General features: G+C 36.7%; 1 protein-coding gene and 1 long non-coding RNA gene across 7 annotated transcripts in view; one reads left to right on the plus strand and one right to left on the minus strand.

Moving 5' to 3' along the window:
• LOC130909221 (uncharacterized) overlaps positions 1-16414 on the minus strand; it is a 295191-nt gene that overhangs the window by 229988 nt on the left and 48789 nt on the right. The gene's annotated exons all lie outside the window — the stretch shown is intronic.
• Positions 1-16414, plus strand: part of LOC130909220 (protein shisa-6) — a 155425-nt gene that overhangs the window by 97364 nt on the left and 41647 nt on the right. For 4 of the 6 annotated variants that reach the window (XM_057825425.1, XM_057825427.1, XM_057825430.1 and 1 more), the window contains one exon: positions 1432-1470. The exons of the other annotated variants lie outside the window; for them this stretch is intronic. In XM_057825425.1, coding sequence (XP_057681408.1) covers positions 1432-1470 — 39 coding nt within the window. The remainder of the gene's footprint in view (positions 1-1431; positions 1471-16414) is intronic. 6 annotated transcript variants of the gene reach the window in all.

A 16414-nucleotide genomic window follows, 5' to 3' on the forward strand; every position in this document is an offset into this window, starting at 1 on the left:
GGTTTGCGGTTCAAAGCCGAACCGTACGGTTCGCCCTGTACGGTTCAATACACCTTTATGAACCGCGCCTTTTCGGTTTTGCAACTAATTTATTCCAAATGCTTCTGGAATTAATTGGTCAAGCAACTGTTTTTTACTACTGTGTGTCTATTTCAGTAGTTAGTCACTACACTAGCCAAAGAGCTAAGAGGCATTTTAACAGTCGGAAATGTTTACATTTTAAGTGTTTATTTCACTTTCTTAAAAGCAAAATAAAGGCAGTTTTTTAAATAAAAAAAAAAAACAAAAAAATGCAAAACGCAAATCGAAAGCGAACCGAAACCGTGATCCCAAAACCGAGGTTCAAATCGAACCGTGGCCTAACTGAACCGTTGCACCCCTAGTCGTGACGCTGTTTGTGTTTCCACCCGGTCAGCTTTGACGGCGATAGGCCCCCTATGAATCGGCCCCGCACCGTCTATGATCAAGTATTAAACAATCATCAATTTATTAATTTTATATATTCTCACGAGGTTTACAAAGGTGTGGATAATATTCCTGAATATTTCTGCTGAAATACTTGACACCTGTGTGACTTTTGTATTTTTTATTATTAGGGATGTCCCGATCGCATATTTTTGCATTCGAGTCCTAGTCACCTGATTTTGAGACTCTGCCGATGCAGAGTCCTGATCCGATAACCCCCCAAACATAAAAAACATATATCTTATCTTTGTTTGTTTTTTTGGCAATGCCTTTGTGTTTCTGGATTATTTCGTTTTTTTTTGTTTTTTTTTTTATTTAAGGGCTACAAAGTATCCATTTTTTTAAAAAACAAATTAAAACCCCGATTCTTTTCACCAGATTCCTTTCCTCTAAAGAAATGGCCTGATCAGCCCGATATCTGATCACTTGTTCGGATCGGGGACATCCCTATTTGTAATATTATTTTGAGGGTGTTACTTTTGTTTCTTTATTGTATTTTTATTATTTTATGGTTTATTGTATTTAAATTCAGTGGACCCCTGCTTTTGGCTGGGAATATGGACCAAGCCCAACATTGAAAATTGACAAATATTTGTCACCCTTTGAAAATACATTGAGGCAAAAATGTATATACTCTTTATATATTTAAAAGGTTTCCTTTGTTTAGCGTTCCTTCCCAAAATATAATGAATATATATTACTTCAGTATCAATTTCATTTAAATTTACCTGCAGGGCGTGTCAGAAAAAAATATAATTTATATAGGTAAATCTGCAGGTCCACAACAGCAAATATGCAGGGGTCCGCTGTAGCCTACACCATTCTGCAGTTTTGCATTATTCTTCTCCTCAAGCCCTTGTTGTTCTGAAAAACTCGCTGTTAAATGCTTTGTTATGATTGTCATGTTCTGCTTTGCTGTCAAAAACAGAATAATCTAATAGATAACTGCTTGGTTGTGTTTTCTAGGAGAAAAACATTGGCCGGTCCGCTCCCAGAGTCACCATGGTAGGGATGGCTGTTTTTTGTCAAAGGGTAAAAGTTGCCTCTAATCTCTTAATACAATCTTCCAAAATGTATCTTATAAATAATTAAAATTAAAAATTCTTAACTAATTTGGAATTTTCTGAGTGTTTGGAGGCATCTTATACCTGCAGTGTAAATAGCAGTGCGCTCCTGCTGATCTACGTTATTCCCAACTATTAATGTAGTACTCTTGTCTGTGTTACGAAGATGAAAATGTGTATAAGTCGATTTCTGTGGTCTTGTTCAAGGGGTGTAACCATACATATACTATAAAATCCATTTTATGCTAATAAGCATATGATGGAAAACTCATTAAAAAAAAAAAAAATTCCAGGACACTTTGCTAATTACGGTTATTGGATAATTGAAAAAAAGATGTCATCCATATTAGTTCAAAATGCCTTCAGAGTTTATATTGTCAGTTTACTGTTCAAATAAAATTAGTAATAAAAAAAGAAGAAAAACCCAGGTGAATTTCTTTGCAGATGTGCCTCGTGTTACTTCAGTGTAAAAGAGTTAATATTACATACTTACAATCATGCATTGTACATTGAAGATTTTGAATATAGACACTGTATGTACTGTTACACCCCTAAGGTTATGTTTCACTCAGTGGTCTACGGATGTGGGCTTGTCTTTTTAGAGGGAAAACAAAACATGATGGTAGAGTTGTCCGATGATGACTTTTTGACCGATAACCGATATCCCGACATTGTCCATCGCCAAAAATCCCAATACTGATATCAAACTTATACCTAAATATGGAGTCTAGGCATGTGTCGATATGGGATTCTGACAGTATAACTTTATGCAAAAATATCCCGGGTTATTGCGATTACACTTTTAAAATGTGTTACTTTGAGATATCTGGGTTAAAAACATGAAAAAAAAAAATCCATTGAACAGGATTTTTATTTTTCAAAATATATTAACATATTGGAACATAAGTATATTGTTAAGTTAATATACATTTATAACAAAAAATAACAAATATTCTAAATAAAATTAAAATAAATGCAGTCCTTTAGGTGAGCCTAAACATTATTCTCATCAGAACAAAAATTATGGAATTATTTCCCATAACAAGCACGTGTGTATGACTCGTATCACATTTACATTTTACACACACAATAGACTTCACTATCAGTTGACGAGACATCTCCGACAGACATTGCACCACACCTTCCCGTCGGGGGCAGACCCAGAGCATTGAGGTGGATTTCATTGTGAAAAACTCAAACACACGTTGCGTTCTAATGCCGGATTTAGGTGGAAACTGAATTAAAGTTTTACTGCAAGGTCCAGGAAAATATTATATAAACTAGCATTATGCATGCACTTTGAAACCTTGCCAAAAACATGAATGGAAAATTTTTTAGCCTGAAATATTTACGTAAAATGAATGATAACTGCCCAGTTTTTTGCTTTTAACCAAGAATCTAGACAAGTGGTTTTTAACCTTGCTTAAGGTACCGAACCCCACAAGTTTTACATGTGGATTTACCGAACCCTTCGGAATTAGATAATCAAGCCATTTATTTCAAATTCTAAACCAAAATATCTAAGCTAGCTTGTTAATAATTTAGCAAGTTCCCGTTTGAAAGTCTTCTCATTTTGACAGCATGTTTTATAAACAGGTTAAAAATTTGAGACCACGCTGCCCATTGGTCTGTTGTATTCCCTCATACCAAGTGCGAGTCAACCTTCCACTGAGCAAACCAGTTCCTCCTCCCCTCAGATCGAGGACTTGCAGTCAAAAGAAATGGATTAAGCCTGTAAATTGGAAGCAAAACCTGGTCTAAAAGGCCATTTTGCCTAGATTTAACCAGCGTACGAAAATAGGGCTCTGTGTTTCTTTACCTTCGCCGAAGCACTTAGACTTACTCATCGAACCCCTGGGGTTCGATCGATCCAGGTTAAGAACCACTGATCTAGACCGTTTTCCAGTCATATCTACAGAAATTCCGGGATTTCCGTTTTTATTTACAAGAATTTTCAACTTGAAAAGCTCTTTGTGACGGCCGCCTTGTTGGATTACACAATAGCGCAACTTTTATTTTATAAATATTTACGTAAAATGAACGATAGCTGCTCGTTTTCTGCTTTTAACCTAGAATATAGACTGTTTTGCCTTTATATCTATAGAAATTCCAGGATTTACGCATGTATTTACAAGAATTTTCAACTTAAAAAACTACTTGGTGACGGCCACCATGTTGGATTTTGTATCACTACACAATAGCGTAACTAGCGGGCAAACTGCCTGTTTTTTGGGCAAAAAAAGTTAGACATTTCTGCATTAAATATTGCTATTGATCCTAAAAATATAGGTGATTATCTCTGCATTTGGTGATTTTTGTGCATTTAGCGTAAAATCTGAGAATTTTATACCCATTTTAAGTTTAGTTATATAAATAAAAATAATTCATCAGGATTAGGGAACTACATTAAATATTTTGATACCACTGCTCATGAAGACTCATATGCCTGATGGAGGTGCCCGTTTTGATTTTAGGTCGATATCGGCTTTGGCTTTGAAAATATTTCAATTTCAAGTGTTTTAAAATAGGACCTGAGCCCAGTGTCCTATCAACTGATAATGAAGTCCATGCACACACTCTCTTTCTCAACACAGACAGTTGCTAGAGAAAAAAAACATGTTTTACCACAGCTAGACACACTAAACAAGCTGGAGTTAATTCTTGTAGCTGGTGGGAAATGTTCATGACAGTGTTTACTCACCTTTAATTTTGTATACCGTATTTTTCGGACTACAAGTCGCACCAGTATATAAATCGCACCTGCCATAAAATGCCCAATGAAGAGAAAAAAAAAACATAAGTCGCACCGGAGTATAAGTCGCATTTTTGGGGGAAATTTACTTGATAAAATCCAACACATAGATATGTCATCTTGAAAGGTAATTTAATATAAAAATACAATAGAGAACAACATGCTGAATAAGTGTACAATGTACAGTGCATGAACAACGAAATGCGAATATACTGTCCTCACCAGGACGCTACGGCTAGCATTACTAGCACACTAGCATTAGCACATCGTTCAAATAACCGCACAACTGGCTCTAAGTGTCCGATCGGGTTGGAAAACACACAACAACAACGGAAAAGATGATACACATAGGCGTTGCCTCTGTAGAGATATTTTAAAAGCATAAACAATGAACGTAGGTCCGCAGCCTTGTTTCTCGCTAACTCGCCCACTCACGCAGAGCTGCGTAGCTGTCAGTCTTCTTCTGACGTGTGAGCGCTCTTATTCATGTAAATAAGTGCGTGTGCGCCCCCACGTGGGCGTGAAAGCGCCAGACTAAAAGCATGCATTTCAATATAAAAAAGTCAATAATACAATTGAACACACATTGCCAAAGGCAGAACACGAATGTGGCCATAGCTATTAAGAGCTATTCAGATACAGTGCCCTCCATAATTATTGGCACCCCTGAAAAAAAATGTGTTTTTTAGCTTCTAATAATTTTTTTTTTTATTCAAATAATATGGGACCTTAATGGAAAAAAATACATGTGCATTCATTCAGTGGGGAAAAAATCCCACGTAAAGAAAAAAAATATTTGACATCAAATAATGTGTGTCACAATTATTAGCACCCCTGGTGTTAATACTTTGTACAACCCCCTTTTGCCAACAAAACAAGGTCTGGGGACTGAGATGGCCATGGGAGGAGCTTGATTTTGTGTCTGATGAACCATTTCTGTGTAGATTTGGCCATATGTTTAGGGTATAATTCAATAATCGGAATTTGGATGTTTGTGAATCGTTCTCGAATCTCCCACGACCGAATCGCGAATAATCTAAGAATTGGAAATTTTGCACGCCTCTAGTGACGACCCATCTTCAGCTTTCGGGCAGAGGGCAATAGATTTTGATTTAAAATGTCCTGGTATTTCAAAGCATTCATGATGCCATGCACCCTAACAAGGTTCCCAGGGCCTTTGGAAGCGAAACAGCCCCACAGCATCACTGACCCACCCCCATACTTCACAGTGGGTATGAGGTGCTTTTCAGCATGCGCATCTTTCGTGGCACGCCAGACCCACTTCGAGTGTTTGTTGCCAAAAAGCTCAATCTTGGTCTCATCTGACCAAAGCACACACAGTTGAAGCCTGGGACCGTGTGTATTTTTGTGTGAGACCAAGATTATTACACATTATTTGATGTCAAATAATTTTTTCTTTATGTGGAATTTTTTCCCCTACTGAATGAATGCACTTGTATTGAAGGTTGGATTTTTCTCTTTTTTTCCATTAAGGTCCCATATTATTTAAATTAAAAAAAATATTAGAAGCTAAAAAAAAACATCTTTTTCAGGGGTGCCAATAATTATGGAGGGCACTGTAACTATAGCATAAAGAACATGTTTACATGAACAAGTTTACCAAACCATCAGTGTCACTCCAAAACACCAAAATAGCATGTGAAATGATATAATAATGTGTTAATAATTTCAAACTTAAGTCGCTCCTGAGTATAAGTCGCACCCCCAGCCAAACTATTAAAAAAAACTGCTACTTATAGTCCGAAAAATACGGTAAATGCGGAATCATATTGGCGGTATTGCGCTCCTCCTCTAAGCCATGTACGTCTAACTTTTCTATAGTTGAAGTATTCCCATACCAGCGATTTCATTTTCTTCGATGGGGGGAAAAATTTGAGTTTCAGCCATCGTGCAGCACAGCTGACCCACTGACACTGAGCAACAACCGGTGGGTGAGATTTGAGGCTTGAAGCTGCATTTGAGGGATTTCTCCCTGCACTTTTGGGACATAAATAGCTTATACGTAGGGACAGTATGACAGAATTTTTTGCGGTTTTGAAACCATGAGATTTCATACCACGGTATACCATGAAACTGGTAATCGGCACATGTCTAATGAAGTCACATTTATTGTTCCTTTAGTTTTTGCACCATGAATGCAAATGGTCTGCTCAAATAAATCACAAGTATCTTAGTTTGGAGACATCTAATAGTTAATAAGCACATCGTTTCAAACGCTTTTAACTGCTGATATTATCGGATCGGACAATTCTACATGTTATATTTGTTTTTGATTAAAATTGCCTTTATGTGAGAGCTTTTGGGGCACAGTTAAGAATATTCTCACTAAAATCAGCAGCCATACAAAATGCAAATACTATATTTGTCATATATGTCATGTTCTTTTGCAGCTGATCAACATTGTAATCTTTTCACCATGTTGTGTTTTAGAAGCTCTGTTACAGTCTTATTTACAATCATGTTTTTAGAACTGCGTAACTGGAGTATTTTCTGTATAGTCAACACGAAATGAACACCCAAACTGCAATGGCGCGTGCGCTCGACTGCGCGTCTCAGTGGAGAGGAGGTCTGGTCGATGAAGGCATGGATAAAGGCAGTTTTGATGATGTTACTTCTTTTATTTTAAGAAGACATCAGATAAATCTGTGCTTATCCTTGCTCACGATATACGGACTCTCCTCTAACTCTCCTTCGCCTCCGCTCAAAGGAAGTCTGCTTCTCACCAGTCCGCAAATGGAGTCAGTTGGTATGTCAATCAACTGTTGGAAGAAATCATTTGTTTTCTCAATATATCTGTAAGAGCGCCGATCCTATAATGGCACATCAGATGTCAATATCACAGTGTCACATTGTTTGATTTCCAGAAAAGATTATTACGTGTCCAAAATGTGAGTCGCCGGGAACACGGCAAAGCGTGCCGGCTCTGAAGGAACATCATAAAGCTCAGCTTCAATAAAATGGATCTCTTATTGCCTTGTAACGCAAAGGGTCACACTAGACCACATGGGTTCATCCAGAATCGCATTTCAAAATGAACTGATATGAGGTGCAACTCAACCCCCTGCCCTTAACCATCCCTGCTGAGACGATCAGAGTGCATTTGTCAAGATGGAGAGGCATGGCCATGTCAAGTAACCACTTGGCCTGTGGCGTCTTGGGAGTGATTGTGAGTTATGAGTTAAAGGGTAATACTTACTGGAAATGGGGACAGAAACAGGCTAGAGTAGGATTGTATTGCACTTGGAAGACATTGCGATCTGCAGAGGTGGGTAGTAACGCGTTATGTTTACTCAGTTACTGTACATTACTTGAGTTTTTCAGAAAAATGTACTTTTCAAGAGTAGTTTACTACGCCATACTTCTTTTTTTTTTTTTTACTTGAGTAGATTTGTGAAGCTTCCGTTTAGTGCTGCAACGATTAATCGATTAACTCGAGTATTCGATTAGAAAAAAAGATTCGAATTAAATTTGCTGCTTCGAGTATTCGTTTAATTATAGTGGCGTTGTAATGGTTTGTTTTAAAAGTGTTTGCATTTAGTTGTATCGATTTGGGTGGATACACTGCCCTCTAGTGTGCCTCATGGCTGAATCCAGCTGCTCTCTGTTTAGACCAACATCAGCTAAGTTTTTGTTTGAGCTAATGTTATTTTTTTAAATGCATTTCTAATTCAGTTTATAGGTATATTTAACTTTTTTGTGGGCATACAGTATGTGTTTGAACCATTTGTTAAGGGCATGGTAAAAGCGTTAGCATTTTAGCTAACAGACTTTTGCTATTTAAGTTAGTCAAGTCCTGATAGGATTTTGAGTTTTTGCAGTGTTCAAAATAGGGCTGCAGCTATCGATTATTTTAGTAGTTGATTAATCAATGAACTACTTAGTTCGAATAATCAAGTAATCGGATAAGGAACATAAAAAATGAAAATAGCTGTGCCTCAAATGGTATAAAAAAAAGATCTATGTACAACAAAAGAACAATTGGCTAACTTGCATTTCGCAAAAGTCCGCTAGCGTAAATGCTATAAAATGCAAACTTTTTTTTGTGCAATGCTTTTAACAAATCATTCAAACTCATATACCCACAAAAAAACAGCTAAATATACCTACAAACTAAATTACAAATGCATAAAACAAACAAAAGAACAAAAAAACAAAAACTTTCCTTATGTTGGTCTTAACAGGGAGCAGCTGGATTCAGCCATGTTTAATGAGTTATGTCATATTCACTGTTGCCACTGGAGGGCTGTGTATCCACCCAAATCAATAAAAATAAATGCAAACACTTTCAAAAGCAAACCATTACAACTAGAGATGATGCCTATCGATCGGGTCCGATCACGTCATTTTCAAAGTATCGGAATCGGCAAAAAAATATCGGCCATGCCTTTTTTAAATAAATATATATATAAATATATATATATATTTTTAAAATTAATTAATTTATTTATTTATTTATTAAATCGTTTTCTAAATGTATTTAACATTACAGACATAATATGTTACACTCTTCCAGAGTCTTTAGTTTAGGCTTAAGGTACCAATAACGGCGGTAATTACTTTTTAAAATATTTAACGTGATACATTTTTAACGCAATTAATGCATGCGTTGCACGACCCACTCACACATTGTCACACTCCATCTGTAATGGCGCTGTTTTACCCATTTAAAGAGATAAAAGGCAGCGTTAAATGAGTAGAATGAATCTTGGCAGCCTTTGGAGCCATTTTTTAATAGGCTAAAGCCTTACGATCCCTCTCTATACGATTAGAAATATCATGGGAAGCAATGTGGGGAAGCAAGGTTGCAAATGAGCTTTATCTTAACCCCTTATGTTGTTTCCAAACGCAGAGAAGATATATCTATTGGTAGCACTACGCACAGTCATGGGTCCACTTCCCATCATGCATTTGGGTTGAATGGCTGCTTTATCATTTACTGAAAGCTCAAAAATACACTAGATGGCAATATTTAGTCACAATATACAAAGTCACAAGTCTTTCAATCCGTGGATCCCTCTCACAGAAAGAATGTTAATAATGTAAATGCCATCTTGAGGATTTATTGTCATAATAAACAAATACAGTACTTATGTACTGTATGTTGAATGTATATATTCGTCTGAGTTTTATTCATTTTTTTCTTAATGCATTGCCAAAATGTATATGATCGGGAAAAATTATCGGGAATGATTGGAATTGAATCGGGAGCAAAAAAAAAAAAACAATCGGATCGGGAAATATCGGGATCGGCAGATACTCAAACTATAACGATCGGGATCGGATCGGGAGCAAAAAAACATGATCGGAACAACCCTAATTACAACGCTAATCTAATTAAATGCCCGAAGCAGCAAAATTTGATTCGAAGCTTTTCTCTAATCGAGTTAATCGATTAATCTTTACAGCACTACACATGACTTAATTATACCAATCAGACATAACATAACAGTCACATGGCCACACAAGTTTGCGCTTGGAAGTCCTATGATCACACCGGCGTGTTCAAACATGTGGTGTCTTTCAAAAAAAAGAAATTTAAAAAAAAAAATATTTTAATAAATGTTTTTTAAGCACTTCAAATGTAATAATTATGATAAGTTTTAAACATGTTCTGTCCCACCAAATTATTTTTGAACAAGAATAAAGTAGAAAAATGCTTGTCTTTATAAAATGCTTCATTGAGTGAGTTCACTCAAATCAGCTCAAGCTGCTCACTTACACACAATAGCTGCCACAGCAACTGTTTAACAAGCTAAACGATGACTGACGCATGCGGTGCTTTCAAGTTTCGACTTCAAAGCATCTCTGGCAAGATCAAACCTTAACATCTGTCAATCATTGTTAACTCATTCACTCCCAGCCATTTTCACCGGAGCAACCCTCTTCGCTTCCAGCTGTTTTACAGGATTTTGACTGATTTTGCAAGGGCCACAGAAAATTGTGTTCTATTGCTATATAAACATGGAACCCACGGAAAGAAAGTTTAGACTCTCTTCTTTCAGCAGGAAAAAATAGTACATATATTTTTTCATTCTTTAGAAATCAGCATTAGAAATAGCTTAGTTGGAGCAATTTTCCAATTTCTGATGAAAAAATAGAGAAATTGAGCTTTTTGTAAAAGCATACATTTCAAACTTTGACTTTAACACAGCTATTTTTTTGCTTGTGTGACATCCCAAATATCTGAAAAATAACAAACAACAAGACACATAGAGCTTTTGATTAGGGCTGTCAAAATTATCATGTTAACGGGCGGTAATTAATTTTTTAAATTAATCACGTTAAAAACAAACATTAAAACGACAGTACAGTGTAATGTCCGCTTGTTACTTGTTTTTTGGTGTTTGGCGCCCTCTGGTGGCGCTTGGGTCCAACTGATTTTATGGGTTAGTACCATGAGTGAGCATGGTGTAATTATTGACATCAACAATGGCGAGCTACTAGTTTATATTTTGATTGAAAATTTTACAAATTTTAATAAAACGAAAACATTAAGAGGGGTTTTAATACTAACATTTATCTTTTAAGAACTACAAGTCTTTCTATCCATGGATTGCTTTAAGAGAATGTTAATAATCTTGATTTATTGTTGTAATAAACAAATACAGTACTTATGTACCGTATGTTGAATGTATATATCAGTCTTGTTTCTTATCTTTCCATTCCAGTAATAATTTACAGAAAAATATGGCATATTTTATAGATGGTTTGAATTGCGATTAATTACGATTAATTAATTTTTAAGCTGTGATTAACTCGATTAAAAAATTTAATCGTTTGACAGCCCTACTTTTGATAGCAAAGTAACAATTGATTCACACATAACTAAACTATTGAACTGAGAGATGACGCTGTTGTGGCCGCGGCTGTATCGGCAAACGGGGTAAATTTTTCCCTCATCGCCGCCTGTCCTGTCTCATCATGATAGATATTTTTGAATCTTTCTTTTGTAGTGACCACTACCTCATACCAGAATTCACATAGGGAACTAGTATGGGGCATGTGCCTTTTGTTTTCCATCGTTTTCCACATTTTTCTCACGCTTATTCTTCCAACGTCCGTTTCCTGACTATTTCTCTTCATTCATTTCCTTTCATGGTCCGATATGAGTTCTTACCAAATGCGCTACTGCCCTCCAGTGGCCAGTTTGATTGTTTTAAAATGGATTTTGAGCGTTGTGCTTTGGAGCGAAGTTGCACAAGAACCTATAGATTGTGAAAAAAAAAATGAAAAAGACTAGGGCTGTCAAAATTATCGCGTTAACGAGCGGTAATTAATTTTTTAAATTAATCCCGTTAAAATATTTGACGCAATTAACGCACAAATGTCCCGCTCAAACATTAAAATGACAGCACAGTGAAAGGTGTACTTGTTGTGTTTTTCGGAGTTTTGCCGCCATCTGCTGGCGCTTGGGTGCGACTGATTTTATAGGCTTCAGCACCCATGAGCATTGTGTAAGTAATTATTGACATCAACAATGGCGGGCTACTAGTTTATTTTTTGATTGAAAATTTTACAAATTTTATTAAAAGGAAAACACGAAGAGGGGTTTAATATAAAATTTCTATAACTTCTACTAAAAATTTATCTTTTAAGAACTACAAGTCTTTCTATCCATGGATCGCTTTAATAGAATGTTAATAATGGTAATGCCATCTTGTTGATTTATTGTTATCATAAAGAAATACAGTACTTATGTACCGTATGTTGAATGTATATATCCATCTTGTGTCTTATCTTTCCAGTCCAACAATTATTTACAGAAAAATATGGCATATTTTATAGATGGTTTGAATTGCGATTAATTAATTTTTAAGCTGTAATTAACTCGATCAAAAATTTTAATCGTTTGAAACCCCTAAAAAAAGACGTATAAATACGTTTTTGGGACACTGAAACAATTAAATATAGAACGTATTTATTTTGTATGTATTGTATTGTATTTTACGTATGTAATTACATTTTTGGGAGCAAATAATTGTAAACTTTAATAAGCAACTCCAGTGCACTGCCAGACCAGGAAAAGCAGTAGAAGGGAGAGGAAGACTACGTGATAGGGTTGGGACAGTTCATTTGTATTTATTTATTTTTTAATTGGGGGGGGGGAAATCCATGATGTACTGAGGGCGCGAAATTTGAAGCACAAAGTAGCGAGGAATCACTGTAATGCTACTTTTCCTTGTGTAAATTTTTTGGCTACTCAACCCACCTCTGGCGATCTGTAGCTCATTTGACGATCATTACAGAGTGCACTTATGAACACTTAATGATGTCGGAGTAAAGTCGCTGTTGGGCTGATTTACAATGTCTGTTCATTGCTTTTTTTTTCATTAGTAGATATGAGATTTAGATAAACCTAGAAGCAGAACCATCTGGAAATAGTTTGTATCTCCAAATGATCAATGCGCTCAGCTTGGGCTATCATTCAGAGACGCAAGCTTCAACCCAGGGGCGCAAGGCTTTGTCCCTCTCCAAACTGAGGCAATTATGGTAGTTAACATTCTGCGGAAAAATCCGAACACTCTTTGTTAGTTGCTAAATGTCAAGCCCTTAGTGGTTTCATTTCCTTTGCAAGAGGAGGCCATGGGCACGCTGTTGTCACCCGGCTGTCAAGAGAACCAGTGGGACACAGACAACCGCTTCCCTACTTTAAACACACGCACATATACACACTTTAAAAGCCCAGTAAAAGCTTCACCTACTTTGAGCCGTTCAGAAATCCAACAGCTCCACTTGGCAGCGCTAATGGGATGGCAGGGTTGTGCGTTTTTGGACAGCAATGTTGTGAAGGGAGTGCCTCGGAGAGCTGGGTATTACTTTGATAGATCCGTGATGTGCTCTGAGAAAACAAGGACTGGGAGGTTGCTCTGTGGTCACCGGTTTTATCTAAGTGCTCCACCATTTTCTGCTTGCACAAAAACTCCACAAATATAGAACTTTACAACTTTTTTTCCGGAGCAGGTGAACTTAGGAAGAAGTCTGTCTAATTGTTATAGCGTAATTCTTCCACTGAATTTTCCCACTCACAAATCTCCATTGTCGTTATCACCGAAGCAGCGAGCCTTTCAATGTTTCATTGCATTGTACTTTTTGTCACAGTGTTGTCAATTGTATACGGCCTACATTTGAACTTCATGCATATTCAAAACTTTAAATCTTGTGTACAGGACTTCAATATTTAAAATCATACCTTAAGGTGTAAATCACTACATGGCACGATACATCGAGATACATTATTTATATGGAAGATTCTCGGTGTTTTAAGTGGGTCAAGTAAGCTAAAGCTTTAGTGCTAATCACCAAGTGAGCTGCAATGGAAAACTTTTTTTTTTTTTTTGTTAAATACGTCTGGCATTTTACGAAATTTACAGTATAATGTTGCTGCGTTGTCGTGTAAACAGCTCGTCATGGGGTTTACAAGGACCTGATGGATGGGAAACTAGAAGAGGTTGGGAGTCACAACTGGTTTCAAAAGTAAACATATCACATTTCAACTTAAGATATTCATGGCCTTGAGCAGAAGGATGTGTATTCAGTAGGGGTGTAACGGTACACAAAAATCTCGGTTCGGTACGTACCTCAGTTCAGTTCATTTTCGGTACAGTCAGAAAACAAAATGCAAATGTGCTAGCTGTTTATTACACACCTTTGTGCTTTCAACAATAGGAACATTAGCCTATACAAAGCTAGAATTCTACTCAAAAAGTAGCGGGTATTTAAAGATAATTCAACAACAATTTGCCTTTCAGACCCTGCGTATTGGTCAGCCTTCTTTCTGAAAGAAAAAAAAAAAGTCCTGTGCTAAAGAGAAAAGCAATCCCAATGCTAAAGATTTTAACATGTATTTTACAAATGAAATGCCTCAATGAATCATTTCCCCCCCTTATGAACGGTTTTCAAAAGCTTTATTAGTGGATTTTCTCAAGTTAAAGCGCCACACAGAAATTAATAAATTTAATTGTGTAATTATGATCTGTGTATTATTCTTATTATTCAATTACAGGTGTTTTAGCTCATTTCAATTTTATTTAAATGGGCTATTATTTATTTTATTATGTGTTTATATTTTACAAATGTGATGTAGTATTCATTTATATTGTATACCGTAATTTCCCGAATATAAGGCGCACCCGTGTATAATGCGCACCCCAAATTTACTTGTAAAATCTAGGGGAAATTATTGTACCTGTTTATAACGCGCACTCTAATTTTAGCACCAATAAATAGAAGAATACAAGAAAACAAAGCTCGTGTACAGATACAGAAATGTCATTTTACTGACTGGTGAAACACAGCACAAGCATAGCACATTGGTAGCTCAAAACATTACCATAAACTGACAATATTTACGGTAATAATATGATTTGACAACTTCTCCAACTTAGCAGAATCTAGGAGAAAACAAAACAGATGTGACTTTTCTTTTAAAGGCTGCTGTATAACTTGCTCGTTTCATCATGATGAATAAATGTTTCTTTCATGGATTGATACGGTAAAATGAAAGTGAGAACGTAAGTCGGAAATCCGTGAGAGCTCATCGCTGTCAACATGAAAGTAAAAATAGGAACTATTGTTATTTGGGTTTGAGTTTCCCGAGGGGCAGATATAGTTGATGGACACAGAAAGTCTGTGAGCTTACGTTTGTTATGGTCCGAGTTGCGGAGCTGCAATAAACGTAGACTCAAATGAGTTCAAGAAATTAAATTCTGCACTTTATGAAGAGTGACAAAAGCTGAATTTAACACAAATCATTCAGCCGATTAGAGTGAAGTATTACCGAAACAAAATGGGGACATCACGTATCGCAATGGTCAGCAACGGGTCGCCGCATACATTTCTTCAACACAACGTGGCCGTGTCAATTAAAAAAAAAAAAAAAAATCTGTTTATATATATTTATATTTCTGTCTCCATCCAAGTACCCGTTTATAATGCGCACCATGATTTTACAAGTTGATTTTGGGGAAAAAAAGTGCGCGTTATATTCGGGAAATTAAGGTAACTTTAGTTTCTATGTGAATATTATTTCCTACTTGTTTTGTTGTGGTAGGAGGGTTTTGTATTGAATACGGGGCCGTGTTGGTTATTATTATAGCAGAGAAGACAGCAGTAAATCAACAAAGACAAGTCAACTGTGCCCCGATGTACCGCTCAAGAGATCTGATGGACTCAAAAAGTGGGTTACAATTGCATATTAGTTTGAAAATCGACCGGGTCCACCGTATTTTTACACGAGTGACTTCCGGTCTGCCCGATCCTAGCTACCGGTAGTAGTATTGACGCGTCAAATAATAAACTCTGCCGTTCATTTCGCGTGCGTCGTGTTGAGCCGCTTCTAGGACGCGTCTAACACACGGCCGCACTGCGACTGGTGTGCATTGGCTGATTGACTTTACCGCCCGTGTTTCACTGCGTTCTCGCGTAGGCTACGTTGTCGCACCGTTGACGTTTCTGGGTTATACTGTCCTACCGTGTTGTTTCTCATTATAGTAGAGAAGACTGAGTAAATATAATCTACACAAAGAAACTGTAACCCGATCGACTCACAGCCTCGAAAAGTAAGGGTTACATTACGTCAAAAACTTGTTCGGTACGCCTCCGTTCCGAACCGAGCAACACGCACCAAAACGGTTCAATACAAATACATCTACTGTTACACCCTTAAAATTTACAGTATAATGTTGCTGCGTTGTCGTGTAAACAGCTCGTCATCAGGTTTACAAGGACCTGATGGATGGGAAACGAAGAGGTTGGGAGTCACAACTGGTTTCAAAAGTAAACGTATCACATTTCAACTTAAGATATTCATGGCCTTGAGCAGAAGGATGTGTTTTCAGTAGTGCTCCAACGATTAATTGATTAACTCGAGTATTCGATTAGAAAAACATATTCGAATTAAATTTTGCAGCTTCGAGTATTAAAGTGGCGTTGTAATGGTTTATTTTGAAAGTGTTTGCCTTTAGTTTTGATTTGGGTGGATACTCTGCCTTGTAGTCTGCCTCATTTCACATGGCTGAATCCAGGTGCTCCCTGTAAAGACTACCATAAGCTAAATTTTGTTTGAGCTAATCTTTTTTTTTTGATTGCATTTGTAATTTAGTTTATAGGTATA

The sequence above is a fragment of the Corythoichthys intestinalis genome, chromosome 21 (genome assembly GCF_030265065.1).
Source record: "Corythoichthys intestinalis isolate RoL2023-P3 chromosome 21, ASM3026506v1, whole genome shotgun sequence".
Classification (NCBI taxonomy): Eukaryota; Metazoa; Chordata; class Actinopteri; order Syngnathiformes; family Syngnathidae; genus Corythoichthys; species Corythoichthys intestinalis.